The sequence below is a fragment of the Sprattus sprattus genome (assembly GCF_963457725.1).
Source record: "Sprattus sprattus genome assembly, chromosome: 7".
Taxonomy (NCBI): domain Eukaryota; kingdom Metazoa; phylum Chordata; class Actinopteri; order Clupeiformes; family Clupeidae; genus Sprattus; species Sprattus sprattus.
The window spans coordinates 10,754,627-10,770,814 of record NC_137926.1 but is presented as its reverse complement, the minus strand read 5'-3'; the positions used below and the strand labels follow the sequence as shown (position 1 = coordinate 10,770,814).

Here is a 16,188-nt window from a genome sequence, read left to right as displayed (position 1 = left end):
TTAACAGAACGTTCTAGAACTCCAATGGACATTCTGTCTTTTCGCTATTTGTGTCAGTCTCACAAATCTGTTCAGCAGGCCCTCCTCCACAGTAGTAAAAAGGGCACTCTAACTTTTTGTGTAACCAGTGTAAATTACAATCTTATTTTAACATCCCAATGACCTTGTTAATTGTGTTAATTAAACGTTAAGAAAATATATTTGTCTTTGTGTACAGTATAAGCATTGAATTATCAGGCCAGTGTTGTCACAAGAATTATAAGGAAATAATAGAGTTGTGTAATCTGATTATTTTATCATCACATTCAAGATATGAGCTAACTTCCTGCAATACAGGGTTAATGATCCTGCATTTAGTCATTCATTAGTCATTTATGGACCTTATTACGACACATTTTCAAACTGATTTGTGGCTATTGACGACTAATTTCAATCAGAGTAAAATGTGATTTATCACAAGTGTGAAAATAGGGACTCTTATTTTAGCTTAACACCTTCCTGAATGAATCATTGTTTCTCTGTATGATCTTTTGAATCATTTCGGGCACCTTCATTTCATTCAGAGTACTATAACATGCAACGTGCCTCACCGTCAAACCCCTCAACTAAAAAAAAAATAACACACACACTCACACAAAAAAAAAACAGGAAGACACCTGCAGCCTATCTTTGAGGGTTGTTAGGGTGCAGGTGTGTGACCTCAGCGCGCTCTCTCCCCTTGGCTGCTCGGTCTCCCCTTGGTTCTCAGAGATGTGCACATTGTTCCTGTGTATGTGGCTTTGTGCCGTGCACCATTGTGCGGGGCCGCTGCAGCACACTGTTGTGTCTGGGGCTCCACCGCAGACAAAGGCCCCCGGCTAGGAGTCTCCACCCAGCAGAAAACAGAAGAGAGGCCAAAGAGTGAGAAGTCTGCTCAAAAAGAGGAGAGGACCATTTTGGGTGAATCTGCGCCCCCCCCCCCCCCCCCCTTTGAGCCACTGGCCCCTAATGGACAGGCCCTCATAAAGCACCCCCTGTGAGCTCCAGTAGAAGGCACCACTCCTGCAGCTAAGCACACTGCCTGTTTTCACGTAGGTAATGGGGGGAGGTAGCTAGGCCCGTGTTCCTTAATGGAGTGATCTAGGGTTGACCCTGGACTATCAATCTCCCTAAATTACCTTCATAACCCATGCAGATTTTAGAGAGCTTTTAAAAAGACATTTCACATTATTATATCTTTAATGTGATGTTGCAACTCTTCTGATTTAACTGTAAGTTTGTGTTTGTTACCAGACATTTACAAATGGGGTTGTATTTTTTGTTGCCCAGTCACATAATCTTGAATTGACTGCATGTGTCACTGAACCACAAAGGATATGTTGCAGAACTAGTACAGACTTGCCTCTATCTCTTACACACATGATGTGAAATAAGACTTAGGAAACTGAAGAAGATTGTGCAAAAGTCCTTCAAGACTTGGTCTGTCGTCATGGTTGTAAGGTTTCCATTCAGTATCATACTATTTTTTAACTTAGTGGCCCTTACAATTCTGTGATAAATACATAGACAGTCAGTTATGAATGTTTAGAATGTGTGTTTTAGGTGTAGAATAATCCCAAAGATCATGTTTTAATTGGTGCATTCCATCTCAGTCTGATCATTTTAATGTGTGTGTGTAAAAAATAACTGATTCAGATAGGTGCAGTAAAACACTTTTTCTTCCAAACTATCTTGTCCCAAATTGACAATTTACTGTAAAGTCAACCACAGCAGGTTACCCTTTTTTCCTGTAAATGGCAACCAGTGCACTTAATAGAAACCCTCTATTTCCTCCATATTTCCTCCACTAACCACAGCAGACGTCATGAGCAAATCCCCTGGCACACTTCCCTTTTCTTTTGAAATAAATAAATAAGCAAAAGCTAACACCTACCGACAAACATGCAAATGTCTCGCCCGAAAACCACAGAACAAATTTCTTGTGAAGGGCAGAGTGCTGGGAGCCCGTGCTGAGGCAATAGTGTGTGAGCCTGCAGCATTGCCTTGGTAAAGCATCTCTCTTGGGCCTCTGCCTGCATAACACGTTGTTTTTCGGGATGATGGTCGACACTCTTTAGATGAGCGCACCTGCAGCCTAGTCAAAGGCCCTTTATCTGTTATCACCTGCAAATCTGCCCAAGCACGCAGATAAATGCTGCTGCATAGCGTAGCGTAGCATCGCATAGCCCAAGTGCTTGGCTCCTCTCTCCCACTACCTGCTATGGTCCGAGCAGCGATGCGTGAGTATGTAGCGTGGCTCAGCCCAGGCTTATCGTGTCGTGCTCCTCAGTGACGTTCTCGTGCGGAGCCGCCCTGTCATCTCAAGTGAAGGGGACATAACTGGAGTGATGACTTCCAGATGGGCCGGAGGAGGAAGGCTCTGGATGCATTTATAGTGCGAGACGTTTCAGGGCCTTGTTTTGGATTTTTTTTTTTTCCCTTTTCTCCTGTGCTCTGCTTAGCTGAACCCACAATATCTATGCTGGAAAAATAGAATGGGCCCAAGTTTAGCAGAGAAATCAAAAGGACACAAATGGAGACGGAGGGTTTTGCTCACTGCTGCTGTTGAGTATATCTATGGTGTATGAGACACTTAGGAAATGTTTTTAACCGTTTGTATGGATGAGTATAAACAAAAAAGATCCAGGCCAAAAGATGCAGTGATGCGAACTGAGCAATAATTTGTATTCAGACACATTCAATTTTCACTTTTGTGCCTTCTTCTATGTGACATAGATTCTATATAGATATACTGTGGCAGTAATAAGTTTGTGTGGCCCCACATTTATTTTGTGTGTGTGCATGTAAATCAGCCACCTTTCACGGCAAGCTAGTGTGCTGGAGATTTATTTAAAAAATGCAAAGATGTCAAAAGAAAGCTTTTGAAGTGTCCATGTGTCAAGGAAGTGAAACAGACAATGCTTGTCAGAAAAGAGCCATCTAGGTTTGTGGCCATCTTTTGATTGTGTGGTTACTCTTGCTGTTAGACAATTTGTTGTGATGTGCATGTTCAATGCTGAGGATGTTCAGCAAATAGACCATGCAACTCCTATAATGTTATTGAGCAATTCATTGTTGCATTAAATGGAAAAATAATGTTTCCGCTCGCCTCCGCAACCTAATTTCTGCTTAGCAACAGTAAACAACACCATAGCCTGCTCTCTATCCAATGTATAAAGGTGAATAATGTTTTAATGCGATCTTAAAATAAATGTATATGTGTACACTGTTATGGTCAATCTACAGATCACTTTTCTCTTTATTCTTGCACACCTTATATCCTTATATTATATTTACACATGCTCAGTTTTCTCTGCATGTTGTATGTACAGTATGTCAATAAAAAGATGAATATTTTGTTAATAAATATTCAGCTTTCTGTACACGAATTCTTCTCCAGTACATATTTTTAAAAAAATGCCCCATTTATACAATTTAATTTCCATGACAGCCTAATCGTACCATGTCATTAACTTCCAGCCACACTATTTTTAATCGGGTACATCACTATTACACACATGCACGCACGCATCAAGTTTATACATTTTCCTGGTAGGGGTTTGCAATTGTCTTTCAGGCTAAAGTGATCTATTTCTCCATTTCCCTAATGAGAACTGCTGACACAGGACATGACTTGTCATGATTTGTCTCTTGATAGTGGTGGCACAGATCTGGTGACACGCACACATTTCATGTGGCAATAAGGGTTTCCTACCCCTCAGCTCTAAGGGTATTATTCACATCCTGATGACAGGCCTCATTAGGAAACAGATGGAGTTCATGAAATTTCCAAATTATAATACTTTTAATTTTCTTGTTTCTTGAGATGTTCAACAAAACGCTTGTTATAGCTCAGTGTGTTCATACATATAAACACGTACAAATGGGATTTTCCCCAGTGTTTTTGGAAAAGGTCAAACAACATGTTTAACCAGTTGGCAAAAATCTACACATTGTATTGGCCTCATACCAGGATTTCCCAAGGCTGTCACAAACATACAGTGGTCTTAAGTTAAGTATTATATATTTTCAATTAAGGATGTTTTTTAAATGTGTTTTTTCTTCTTCTTCTTTCGAACATATCACTACTGCAGTTTCACAACTGTTTCATACTAAAATACAATTTCGTGTCATTCTGTGCTGAAGGGTTAACTCGATACTCTCACACAAAAACACAGCTAAATCTTCGGGAGCTTTGTGCACCCAGACGAAAACCTGATGGGGGGAAAACACTTCATGTCCAGTTCTCACTGTTCTAACTCTGGCAGCAGCACATGGGTAAGGGATGGAAACCGCCCAGCAGCCAAGAGGGGATTTTTCTGTCTGTGGCCCACAAAAAATTGAGCCTGGCTCTGGTAATAGAATTTACTTTGTAGAACATGTTGCACTGTGAAGCTCGATGCTGACCTTATATTTCCTTGTGAAACTGGTTAAAACTGATTGGGCTTCCCTGTTTGTTAGTGGTCAGTGTGTTTTATTGGTGAATTTCACACAATTCCATTTAAACAGCTAAACATGTGAAAATGACTTGCACACACACACACACACAATATGTGTATACATAAGCAGGGCTAAAGGGACCAGACACAGCATCAGATGTTCTGACTCAGGGTAGGGCATGTTTATTACCTTTAGGGACAAAGGGCACTTTAGATTTCCTGAAAGTTACATTTCCTGTGTCATTGGTTTCTTGATGTCATAAAATGAATCCAAATGTAGCCCATGACAATAAGTTCATATTTCAGAATGTACTGAATCTATTTAATTTCCTGTGAAGTACATTAAGTAAGGGATAACGGCCGACGAGCTGTGCAGTTCTACGAAGTTAATGGACGCTGCGGGGCAAAGAACACCACGACGCGGAGCGGTGTTGTTCCGCGAAGTCCATTAACTTCGTAGAACTGCACAGCTCGGAGGCCGTTATCCCGCTTATCTCCTGTTTACAACATCCAAAAAAAATGTTTTTATTATTATTGTTATTATTATTTAGAATTTACTTTATCTTTGGGACATTTAATATGCAAAATAACCTGATGAATTCTTCATTTGAAGCCTAGTGCTCCCGTTAGAGAAAGTAGTGAGAAAGTAGTGCGTGGAACTGGACCTTTAGTTTCCCCGGGCGTTGCTGCAAAGTGACACTCATGAGCTCACCTCTGTAAAGTAAACGGACACACGGACACAGGTATTGTTCATAAGGTTTTACTGTTTACAGTTGAACTCCACGTTTCCGTTGACGGTGAAGTTGGACAGAGCAACAGGGAGGTCAAGTTTAGTAATTTTGGTCGAAGGCTCACAATCGAGCCGGCTAGTAAGCCGTGTGAGCTACCATCTGTTTCAATGGTTTTTTTTTCTAAGTGCTAGCAGCCGCCTACAAATAATATTCGAGACTTTCAGTTAAGAATTACAATACTCTGCAACATTCGTGTAGAACATAAACAACTAACCGAGTCAATTTAGACATATAAAAAGTCGTGTAGATAGCTTAATTGACATAAAACATTGCCCACTCACTTCTCCCAACACGCCGCCATCTTGGTTCAAATTATCCTAGCTGTCAAAAAATAAACGTTACGTTGGTTGTCAATGGTAACCATTCAAGAGCATTGATATGGAACGGCGATTTAACTTTTCTACTGGGACTACGTCCAAGGTGTGCGGTTCCACAAACTTAATGTACACCCCATTAGCCAATCAGAAAACAGTATTTTGTTCCAGAGGGAGATAAAGTCATCTTTAAATATATGTGTGTGACATCTTTTTGTCTTATCAAGACAAGATTATGTGTTGTCTCTGCTTGGCCTCATATAATACTTTGAAGGCGTGTTCTTCCAGCTCTTCGAGAGAGAAAGTGTGTTCAGGTGTGTGTGTTATGGTATACGCAGGGAGCAGTGTGTAGTTCCATGGATGGCCTGTGTGAGACCCCACCCCGTGACTGGCATGGCCGTCCGCTGCTCTACAGTAGCCGGGCCCGCAGCTGTCCCCCATGCCTCACATACTGCTCCGACTGGCCAAACCAAACTTCACCACTGAAGTCCTTCCAGTTCCAGCCCGGAATTCTCAGACTGTCTGGGAGCAAAGTCCCCAGCAGTGTGACCTAGTTCAGCACACCCCCACCCACCCCCCCCCTTTTTTTTTTTTTTAACAACATATGGACCCAAAAACTCTTTCTTTTCCACAGCTGTCCAGAGACCAAATCAATCCTGGCCAAGGGCTCCGCAGGCAGTTAGACTTGGAGAGTGGATCGCCCTTTGGTATAAGCCCCTCGCCACCGTTGATTGTGTTGTGGTGGACTTGCGGACTTGCAGGGTCACACAGAACACCAGAGGGCATATGGCCGAAGGCCGAAGGAAGTCAACTGGGTTCGGGAGGTCAGAGGTCAAACTAACCCTCTGACCTCATAGCTGTTTGTCTCCCTAGGGTGACACAGCACAACAGCCAACTGACCAGAGGTCAGAGGTCGGGCACTGTATCTCCGTTTGTTGAATGGATCCAAAAAAGGATTAGGCTGGCAGACATCATCATACTCTGGGGAAACCATTGTACTGTGTCTCATCTCCTGTCCCGTCCCCAGAATACACAGTGCTATTCTTCCTCCATCTGAAAACACTGGAGAAAGGGGTAAACATCTTAGACGACGGACCAGGACCAAGCAATGGAAAAACAACAACAGCCGCTTTGCCCAACTGTCACAAGCCCTCAGCTATTTAGGGACCTCAGAATGAGCACTGTGTGTCAGCTGCTGCAACACTGTTTGTGTCCACTCCCCCTCCCCACACCTGTTCACACACATATCTGCTTTCATAGGAACCCAGAGGGCCACTATGGGGCCCTGTGGCACAGGTGGCCCCATGGAGTGTCCGTAGTGGTCTAAACACGGCCCTCGTAATGGGCCCGGCTGGTGGGGTTTGTCATCAGGTCAAACCCACCCTTAGGCATTGGGATGATGGTCAGTGGAGCTGCGATAGAATGGCTTCCGCTTATAATAGCACATCATGCCAAAGCTCGTAGGACCCAGGTCCGTGGGGGAACTGAAAGCTTTAGTGTGAGTTCACAGAAAGCTCTTGGACGCAGAGGAGGCATGGCCAGAATTTTCGTCACACAGTACCCCTTTCAGAACACTCCAGCAGTTGTGAGGGAACCAGTCCTCAACACGACTCCCATGGACGCAACTTTTCGTTGGCCCCTGCCACGTCTCAATTAATGATTATTTATTTGTATTTATTTCAATCTGGCACTTTATTCAAGAGGTTGATTTTTTTTTCTTCCCCCGGCTAGGTTGTGATCCAGTGTTTCCAACATCAAAAACCCCCTTTGAAGTAGGGAGGCTCTCTCAAGTCTCCACATGAAAGCGGCACAGTGTCTCAGTCGCATAGAGCAGCCTCTGTAAACAGCGGGCCACGGTTCTGTCTCAAGGTCTCCCGTTAGTGACATAAAACAGAGAGACAAAAGCAGTATAACACTGTGTGTGTGTGTGTGTGTGTGTGTGTGTGTGGAGCCTGGCCCTCTGTAATTGAACATGGCTCCACACCAGGGGCCTCCCCTCTCGCCCTCTCCCTCCCGTGGGATCTCACTCCTGCTCAGGCCATGTTGTTCTTGGGACATCCAGCATATTTTTTGGCCTTTGAAGGCCAATATAATTGAGTGGTAATTTGAGATGTATTCTCATTCCCTCGACTTCTTCCATTCTTTGCTCGTCACTTCTGGAATATTAAAGTTTAGAAGTTAGCAGACTGATATATGTTTATATATGTATATCTTTTTCTGACAAAACCTCTGCAGGATGGTAAGAAATCTTAAGACATATAAACTTTGTGGGTTCTCTGTGTTGTGCTGTACCTTAAGTCTTTGTAGGCCGAATTTCCTACTCAAGGAGTGAGAAAAGATCTCTCACAATGAATGAAGAAACATTCAGATGAAGACACAGTTTGAAGAGTTATTTGAAAAATGAACAACAGGCTTAAATGTATACTTTATTTACATCCTTTGAGAGTAATAAATATAATTTTTCCCATGTTTTTCAGACAACCCAATAGACCATTACATCTTGAATACATGGTAACAACCATAAGGCAATTCTATTTACATTTCTTACAAAACTGTACAAATATATGGACAGAGGCGTGAGCTTTATATGATTCCACCCCCTCTCAAACAATAACTCAGGTTCCTTCAGGCCGCATTTCAGAAATTACATTTGCGACTAACCTTGGGATTAACCACAGCAAAAAGAAAAGGCAGGAAAATGGTAAGTTGAAATCCTCTCTCCTCTCCCTCAATCATCCCCATCCCCTTGAGTTGTCAGCCTTCAAGATTGTACGGTCCATAATTATGGTAAGACTTAAATACACAGTACAAAAAAAAATAAAAATCAGGGCTTTGTGATTGTTGCTGCTTTTTTGTCACTGGCAGAACAGCAACAGAAGATAAACACATTAACTGACGCTATGGACCTCAGCCACTGAGCGTTGTTCTTTTTTGGCGACTTGATATTTCAGAGCGTTTTCATACCATGATGAAGCCGAGCTCCCCCAGCCTACTGTTTAAATTTTACACATTTTTCCTACTTTTCTTTCCATTAAATCTACTCACTTACTCACTCCGGCAGTAATCTAGCCTTGCCAGGAATTCAGCACTTAATTACCTCAAGTGAGAAAAATAATCATGGATTTAATGGGGCGAATTTATTTCAAATTGTGTGGACGTAGGAAGGAAAATAAGAGTGTTTTAGCTTTGGGGAACGTTAAATGAATATCCTAGTGAAGAGCTTGGCACTCAGCACTGGACAAACTGCACAACACACCATAAGTCTCCTTCTTCCTCTCTTGTATTCCTGTAATACTCCATTAAACCCTGTCACGGCTTTTTTGCTATTTTTATGAGCTTAACTGTAGCCATAAATCAGGGGAAGATTACTTGCTGGAGCCCATTTTCACCCCTCGAGTCAGGCGGAGGCTGAGGACATTCTTTACTGCTCTGTCTCCATGTCACCTGAGCTGTAGCAACAAACTCATGTTGGACACCAACAACAGTGGGCTAGGTTAATGTGGGGAGAATATCCAGTGCTATGCTGTTTATATCGGCAGTGCCAAAACCATCAGTTGAATTCGCAGACTTGGGTTTGCGATCGCTTTGGCTGTTTCATTACCCTAAAAAAAAATCCACATTGAAGGAAAAAGCAAAAAATTCGAAGTTTGTTAGCCTAGGTATTTGTTGTGTTTAAACTGCAACAGAGATGTCCAGGAGCAAACATGAAGAGGCAAGAGAGAAAATCACATCCTACCATTTGACCCCTTGTAACCTTTCTGTCAATAACACGAACACTTCCGACTCTTTTGACCTCTCCCTTGAAAAAGGTGTGGCAGTGAACACTCCACCTGAGCGCCTCCGCTAATCTGGAAGAGAATGGTTAGAGCCACATAGCCCAGTTGGTGGCTTTCTCTTCCCAGGTCAAGGGTCATTGACTATTGATGTTTGGGGGTGGGGGGTGGGGGGGGGGGTAGGCAGACCATGAAGATTCTAGGTTTTGAAGGGGGCAAAGGCAGGGGCTCCTTTGGCTTCTCCTCCCCCAATCTGCTATGGTTGTTGCGTCCATCTCCGGCGTGGGGGATTTCTCGGGGCGGGGCGGTCACTGGCCCTCGTCCATGCTGACGCCCATGTGTTTCATGACGGTGACGCGGGAGCTGCAGAGCGCCGGTTTGTGCAGGAGCTCGGGTTTGGGCTTGAACTGCTCCACCAGGATCTTCAGGATGTCCTCCATCTTCTGGTTCATCTCCAGCACCTGCACACAAGGGAGGCGAAACATTACACCGGCTTCCTGTGGCCTGCGAAACAAACAAAGCCCCAGCGGACTTTTTTTTTTTTTTTTTTTGGATCTCCACATCTGAAAATGTGAAAAGTGAGAAACACGATAGCTCAGTAAATATGTCATCATCATGTTTGCGCTTTGTTGTCTCAGCGAGTCCCCAAGTTAAAGAGAATGACAGATTCACGCTGGATAATGACATGTTTCTGTTCAAACCCCATCCACACGAAGCATTCATTACAGGACAATAACACAGAGAGCCTGTGGAGGCTATGAAGCAGCACACACTTGGAGAGCATGCCTGCTGATGGCACAAACACACGCACACACGTACAGCACATGGACACAAACACACCCACAATAGTGTTTACAGACAGCACAACCATCAATATGTCTGCCATAAAAATACTCACAGTTCAAAAATAAACACTCGGAGCTGCAACTGAATGCGTCCTGAACTCCTCCTGCTATCCCCCAAATTAATCCCTGGGGTTCATCTCTCTCGCAGTTGGACAGTGTTCAAGCAAATGTAATATAACTGTCCTGATTCCATGCCAAGATCGCACTCGAGTAAAAATGAAAAATGGACTAAACAAACACACACATATAATATATATATATATATATAAATATATGTATGTAAATAAACTAAATAAATATATCGCCAGTGGGGTCAATGGGTCTTGGTTCAAGTTGCCACTTGAACAACACTGGGGTCAGCATAGAGGTCTCTCGGGGAATCGTGGGTAAAAAGAGCCAGATGCTTGCCAGGGAGGGGCATTTCACTCAAGCCATGAAAAAGTCTCTCTCGATTCTCAGCCTTTTCTCCTCAGCCCACAGCTGACACAGATCTCTAAGAAGCAGGGAGCCATGAGACGCCACGAATGCCGGGCTGCTTTGTTTAAACGGGTCTGATTTGTGGCATGTATATTATCATTTACTTATATTACAGTTTGCACGGTATATTCATTGGAGAGGATATACGAGACGCCGAAGAGCCTTCTTATAACACTACACGAGTGAACTCCCTTTGCCATCAGTCAAAGAATTGGCACACAGGCGATACAAACAAAAGAAATAAGTACCAAGTAAAACTAACCAAGACTCAGAGGGAAAGAGAGTTCACCAAGCACTGCGTTTGACCCCACGGCTTACCAGAGAGCTGACATAAATATATTTTCACGAAACGCTCACTACCCAGTCTGAGGGAAATGTAAATCTGTATCATAAACATGTCTGTAGTAATCTGAAGTGTTATCAACATTCCAGAGGCATGTTTTTTTGCACGGCTCTGAAAATTCCTGCGTGCGCTCGCAGCGAACAGCCTGACCCTCGGAGACCCTTGAAAAACAAAACCCGGGCAGCGTGAGCCCCCTGCGCCCCACTTTTATCACTGCGCGCCCAGCTCCAAAAATACACTCGGCCATTTGTTTTTTTGTTTTTATAATTTTTTTCCTCCCCCTCCCCCTCCCCATCACCGTCAGCTTGGTCACTGGGCCGTTGAGAGAGTGGGCGCCCAGGGGACGGGGTTTGGGGGGGGGGGGGAGACGAGGCTGTCAGGCTTCTCGGCCTCAGCTTGGGGACAGGACATGTGATACAAGGACAGGTGACTCCTCAGCTGTCTGGGACACATGGCACAGAGAGGGCACAGCAGAAGCCCAACCCACCACGCCCACAGCTTCAGCCCCACTGGGTTATGCCACAGGCTGTATACACAGTGAAGCACAGCGGAGACCAACCGCTGTCAACAGACGAATGAAAACAAGAGTTTAGTATGAATTGCAGGCATATTTCTCTCTCAACATGGACTGATTTCATTTAGAAAAACAACTGACCTCTATGGTACAGGGTGTCTGAGCAGACGTGCCAGGGGCTGTGTGAGTGACGGAGGTGGAGAGGAGTATTGATAAAGGTCGTCTCCCTGTCCCTCCTGCTCTCCTGGGGGGGAAGCAGGTCAGGTGATATTGATGGCGACGACAACCAGGGGGACGACAACCATGGGTGAGCCAGACAATGGTTGCGTTCTCAGGACAACACCCTTCCCCCCCACCCTCCATCTCTGTGAGTCTCCCGGCAAAAACAAGTCCCCTGCCTACAGAATGCTGGTCACTCCCACCCGTTGTTGACAATGTCAAACAGGTCAACATGTTCCCGGTTGCGGAAGTCACACCTATGAATCCCAAAACACAGGGGTTAATCAAGGTCAACAAACACGGAGCAAAAGATGACTGGAAAAGATAAATAGACCTTCTCATTTCCATGTCCATTTCAGGTGAAGACCAATGTTTTGCATTATTCTGATTAGGTGCACCTGTGATGTCACTGAGTGTTTATTGAGTCAAGGTTTACCTTGGAGTCTTCACATACACAACTAGCCAGCGAATATTTCTAACCTGCTGTGTCTCTCTATCTATCTACAGCCGCGGAAAAAATTAAGAGACCACTTCAAAATTATCAGTTTCTCTGGTTTTACTATTTATTGGTATGTGTTAAAGTAAAATGTACATTTTTGTTTCATTCTATAACCTACTGGCAACATTCCTACCAAATTTCAAATAAAAATATTGTCATTTAGATCATTTATTTGCAGAAAAATGACAATTGGTCAAAATAGCAAAAAAGATGCAGTGTCTTCAGATCTCGAATAATGCAAAGAAAACAAGCTCATATTCATTTTTAAACTACACAATACTAATGCTTGAACTTAGGAAGAGTTCAGAAATCAATATTTGGTGGAATAACCTTGATTTTAAATCACAACTTTCATGTGTCTTGGCATGCTCTCCACCAGTCTTTCACATTGCCGTTGCGTGACTTTATGCTACTCCTGGCGCAAGAATTCAAGCAGCTCGGCTTCTTTTCATGGCTTGTGACCATCCATCTTCCTCTTCATCACATTTCAGAGGTTTTTTATGGGATTCAGGTCTCGAAATTGGGCTGGCCATGACAGGGTCCTGATCTGGTGGTACTCCATCCACACCTTTACTGGCCTGGCTGTGTGGCATGGAGCATTGCCCTGCTGGAAAAAACACTTCTCAGAGTTGGGGAACATTGTCAGAGCAAAAGGAAGCAAGTTTTTCTTCCGGGACAACGTTGTACTTTGCCTGGCTGAGGTTTGTAAAAGACCATAAGGATTGAAAAAGCGGACTGGAGGTTCTTCTAAGTTCGTCTTCTCTGATGAGTCCAATTTCACAGTAGGTGCAAGACTCTCTGGCTTGTAGGCCTCTCCAGGTCTCCGTCTAACCATCAGACGACCATGTGTTGGGCAAAGCTGAAAATTGGACTCATCAGAGAAGACGAACTAGAAGACCCTCCAGTCCGCTTTTTTCAATCCTTATGGTCTTTTACAAACCTCAGCCAGGCAAAGTACAACGTTGTCCCGGAAGAAAAACTTGCTTCCTTTTGCTCTGACAATGTTTCCCAACTCTGAGAAATGTTTTTTCCAGCAGGGCAATGCTCCATGCCACACAGCCAGGCCAGTAAAGGTGTGGATGGAATACCACCAGATCAGGACCCTGTCATGGCCAGCCCAATTTCGAGACCTGAATCCCATAGAAAACCTCTGAAATTTGATGAAGAGGAAGATGGATGGTCACAAGCCATGAAAAGAAGCCGAGCTGCTTGAATTCTTGCGCCAGGAGTAGCATAAAGTCACCCAACGGCAATGTGAAAGACTGGTGGAGAGCATGCCAAGACACATGAAAGTTGTGATTTAAAATCAAGGTTATTCCACCAAATATTGATTTCTGAACTCTTCCTAAGTTCAAGCATTAGTATTGTGTAGTTTAAAAATGAATATGAGCTTGTTTTCTTTGCATTATTCGAGATCTGAAGACACTGCATCTTTTTTGCTATTTTGACCAATTGTCATTATTCTGCAAATAAATGATCTAAATGACAATATTTTTATTTGAAATTTGGTAGGAATGTTGCCAGTAGGTTATAGAATAAAACAAAAATGTACATTTTACTTTAACACATACCAATAAATAGTAAAACCAGAGAAACTGATAATTTTTAAGTGGTCTCTTAATTTTTTCCGCGGCTGTATCTATCTATCTATCTATCTATCTATCTATCTATCTATCTATCTCACTCTCTCTCTCTCTCTCTCTCTCTCTCTCTTTATGTGTGTGAGAAGGAGAGAGCAAAATAGAAAGGAAATGCCACTTGCCAGCTGTGACATTGAAATTCTGCTCATATTTGCCAAACAATATAAGGAGTAGAGGGGATTCCAACGGACAGGTTGCCATGACATTGACATCGTAAGGTATTCCATGGGATTCCAAGGTGTTTCCTGTCACATTGTATCACTCATGATGAAACTCTCAATGTGCACTAGCAAATAAAAAAGTCAAACATCACTGCAGCAGAGTCTGACTTGGCTCGCTGTACTGATCGTATCTCTGTCCATTAGTGAGTTGTTACTGATCAGTGATAGTGATAGTGATTGGGATTGTGACTGTGGAAAAATAACTGATAGTCACAGACTTCACTGGTCTTGTGTTTTACACTGCCATCTGTTGGAAGAAGAAAAAGATAGAGATGAGTTTGATGTGAGCTTGTGTCTAGTGTGTGTGTGTGTGTGTGTGTGAGAGAGAGAGAAAGATAGATAGAAAGATCGATAGAAAGAAAAAAGGAATAGAGAGTGGTAATGTGTATGTTTGTGCGATAGGGAAAGAGAGAGAAGGAGAGAAAGACTGGGGTGACATCTCCAGAGACAATAACACAATTCCATTTATGCTTAAGAAAATAATAGAATAAAATGTATCCTTAAGAATAGAAATAGAATGTGTGCTTAAGAATAGAATAGAATAGAATGTATGCGTAAGGTGTTAATGCCAAAGTGAAGCTGATGGAATGACTGCACAGATCTCCTGCAGATGAGCCCTCTATCTGTGTCCAAGCACACCAGTTAATCCAACAACAAGGCTCAGGTGATGGCCAGAAGCTTTAGGACATTCACAGAACAAGCACGTGCAGTACATTTCATGCGCCCTGTCCCAAGTAAACCTAGACGTATCCCTGAATAGACACCAGATGAATGAAACCACAGTACTTTCAGTCTTTCTCTCTCTCTCTCTCTCTCTCTCTCTCTCTCTCTCTCTCTCTCTTTCTCTCTCCTACACACACGCTCTTTCTTTCATTCTTGTTTTCTTGTTTTCTCTCTCTGTCACGTTTGCCATGACAAGTTGCCTCCCAGAAAAGACAAACTACCAGCTAGCGCGATGTCTTGGCAGTGGATCACGGTAAACTATATGGAAAACAAATGTGAAACGGTAGCTCACCATCGCACTGCAACAATAGAGTTGGAGGGCGCATGAGGGCAAAGTGTGACAGAAAAGTGATGGGATCTGTGATGCAGATGGCTGCGTGGTGTCATGCTCTGACCTGCTCAAGCACACACTCATACTGTATGCAATCACATGCATGTACACAATTACGCACACACACACACACACACCACACACACACACACACACACACACACACACACACACACCACACATGCTGCATAGGTACAAGCACTATATACACTCTTTTGCACTTACTCCTAATGTATAAGTGCACATACACACACTCTTGCATGTGCACTTCTGTGCAAACACACACACTCCCAAACACACAGGGTTGATTCCAGGGGCTGAGTGCTGACCCTGTCAGTGAGGTTTCCTGTCTCTGTGAACAACAACACGGGGTCAGGTCAGGTGAGCGCTGGGGCTCAGTGTCTGCTCTGGCTTTGGCTCTGGCCCTCACTGCCTCTACATTGTGTGCCATTTCCCTCCCTCGCTCTCTCTCTCTCTCTCTATCGCTCTCATTCTCTCTCTCCCTCCCTCACTCACTCTCTCTCTCTCTCTCTCTCTCTCTCTCTCTCTCCCTCTATCGCTCTCATTCTCTCTCTCCCTCCCTCGCTCTCGTTCTCCCTCGATCTCTCTCTGTCTCCCTCTATCTCGCTTTTTCCAGAAAATCATAGCGGGAAGGAGAGAGGGAGGGAGGGGCTAAAGGAAAAAAAAAAAGATTGTGTGAGAGAGGGAACAACAAGAGGTAGAGAAAAAGATAGAGAAAAAACTGAGTGTGCAGTAGGAGAGAGAGATTTCAACTTCTAAGATCTCCCTGGCTGAACAATAGAAATGGGAGAAGTGGCCCACCCTTAGAACAAAATAAAAATGACAGAGGGATAGAGAGAGGGAGGTAGAGAGGGAGGGAGGGAAAAAGAGTGGAAAGGTGGTTTTGTTCCATGATTCTTTCAGCACAATGGATAATGTAAAGCTCACTCCAGGAGGCTCTGAGTGCCCACCAACAGAATAACACAAAGGGAGTGGTGGATTTTGTTATTCTTTCTCTCGTTCTCTCTCTCTCTCTCTCTG

General features: G+C 43.6%; 1 protein-coding gene across 1 annotated transcript in view; it reads right to left on the bottom strand.

Annotated features, from left to right (window-relative positions):
• Positions 1-9,643: 9,643 nt before the first annotated feature.
• kcnq1.2 (potassium voltage-gated channel, KQT-like subfamily, member 1.2) overlaps positions 9,644-16,188 on the bottom strand; it is a gene marked incomplete at both ends in the record, with an annotated part of 145,754 nt that continues 139,209 nt past the window's right edge. Inside the window, one exon of the mRNA XM_080842988.1 lies at positions 9,644-9,796. Within this exon, the coding sequence (XP_080699114.1) occupies positions 9,644-9,796 (153 nt within the window). The remainder of the gene's footprint in view (positions 9,797-16,188) is intronic.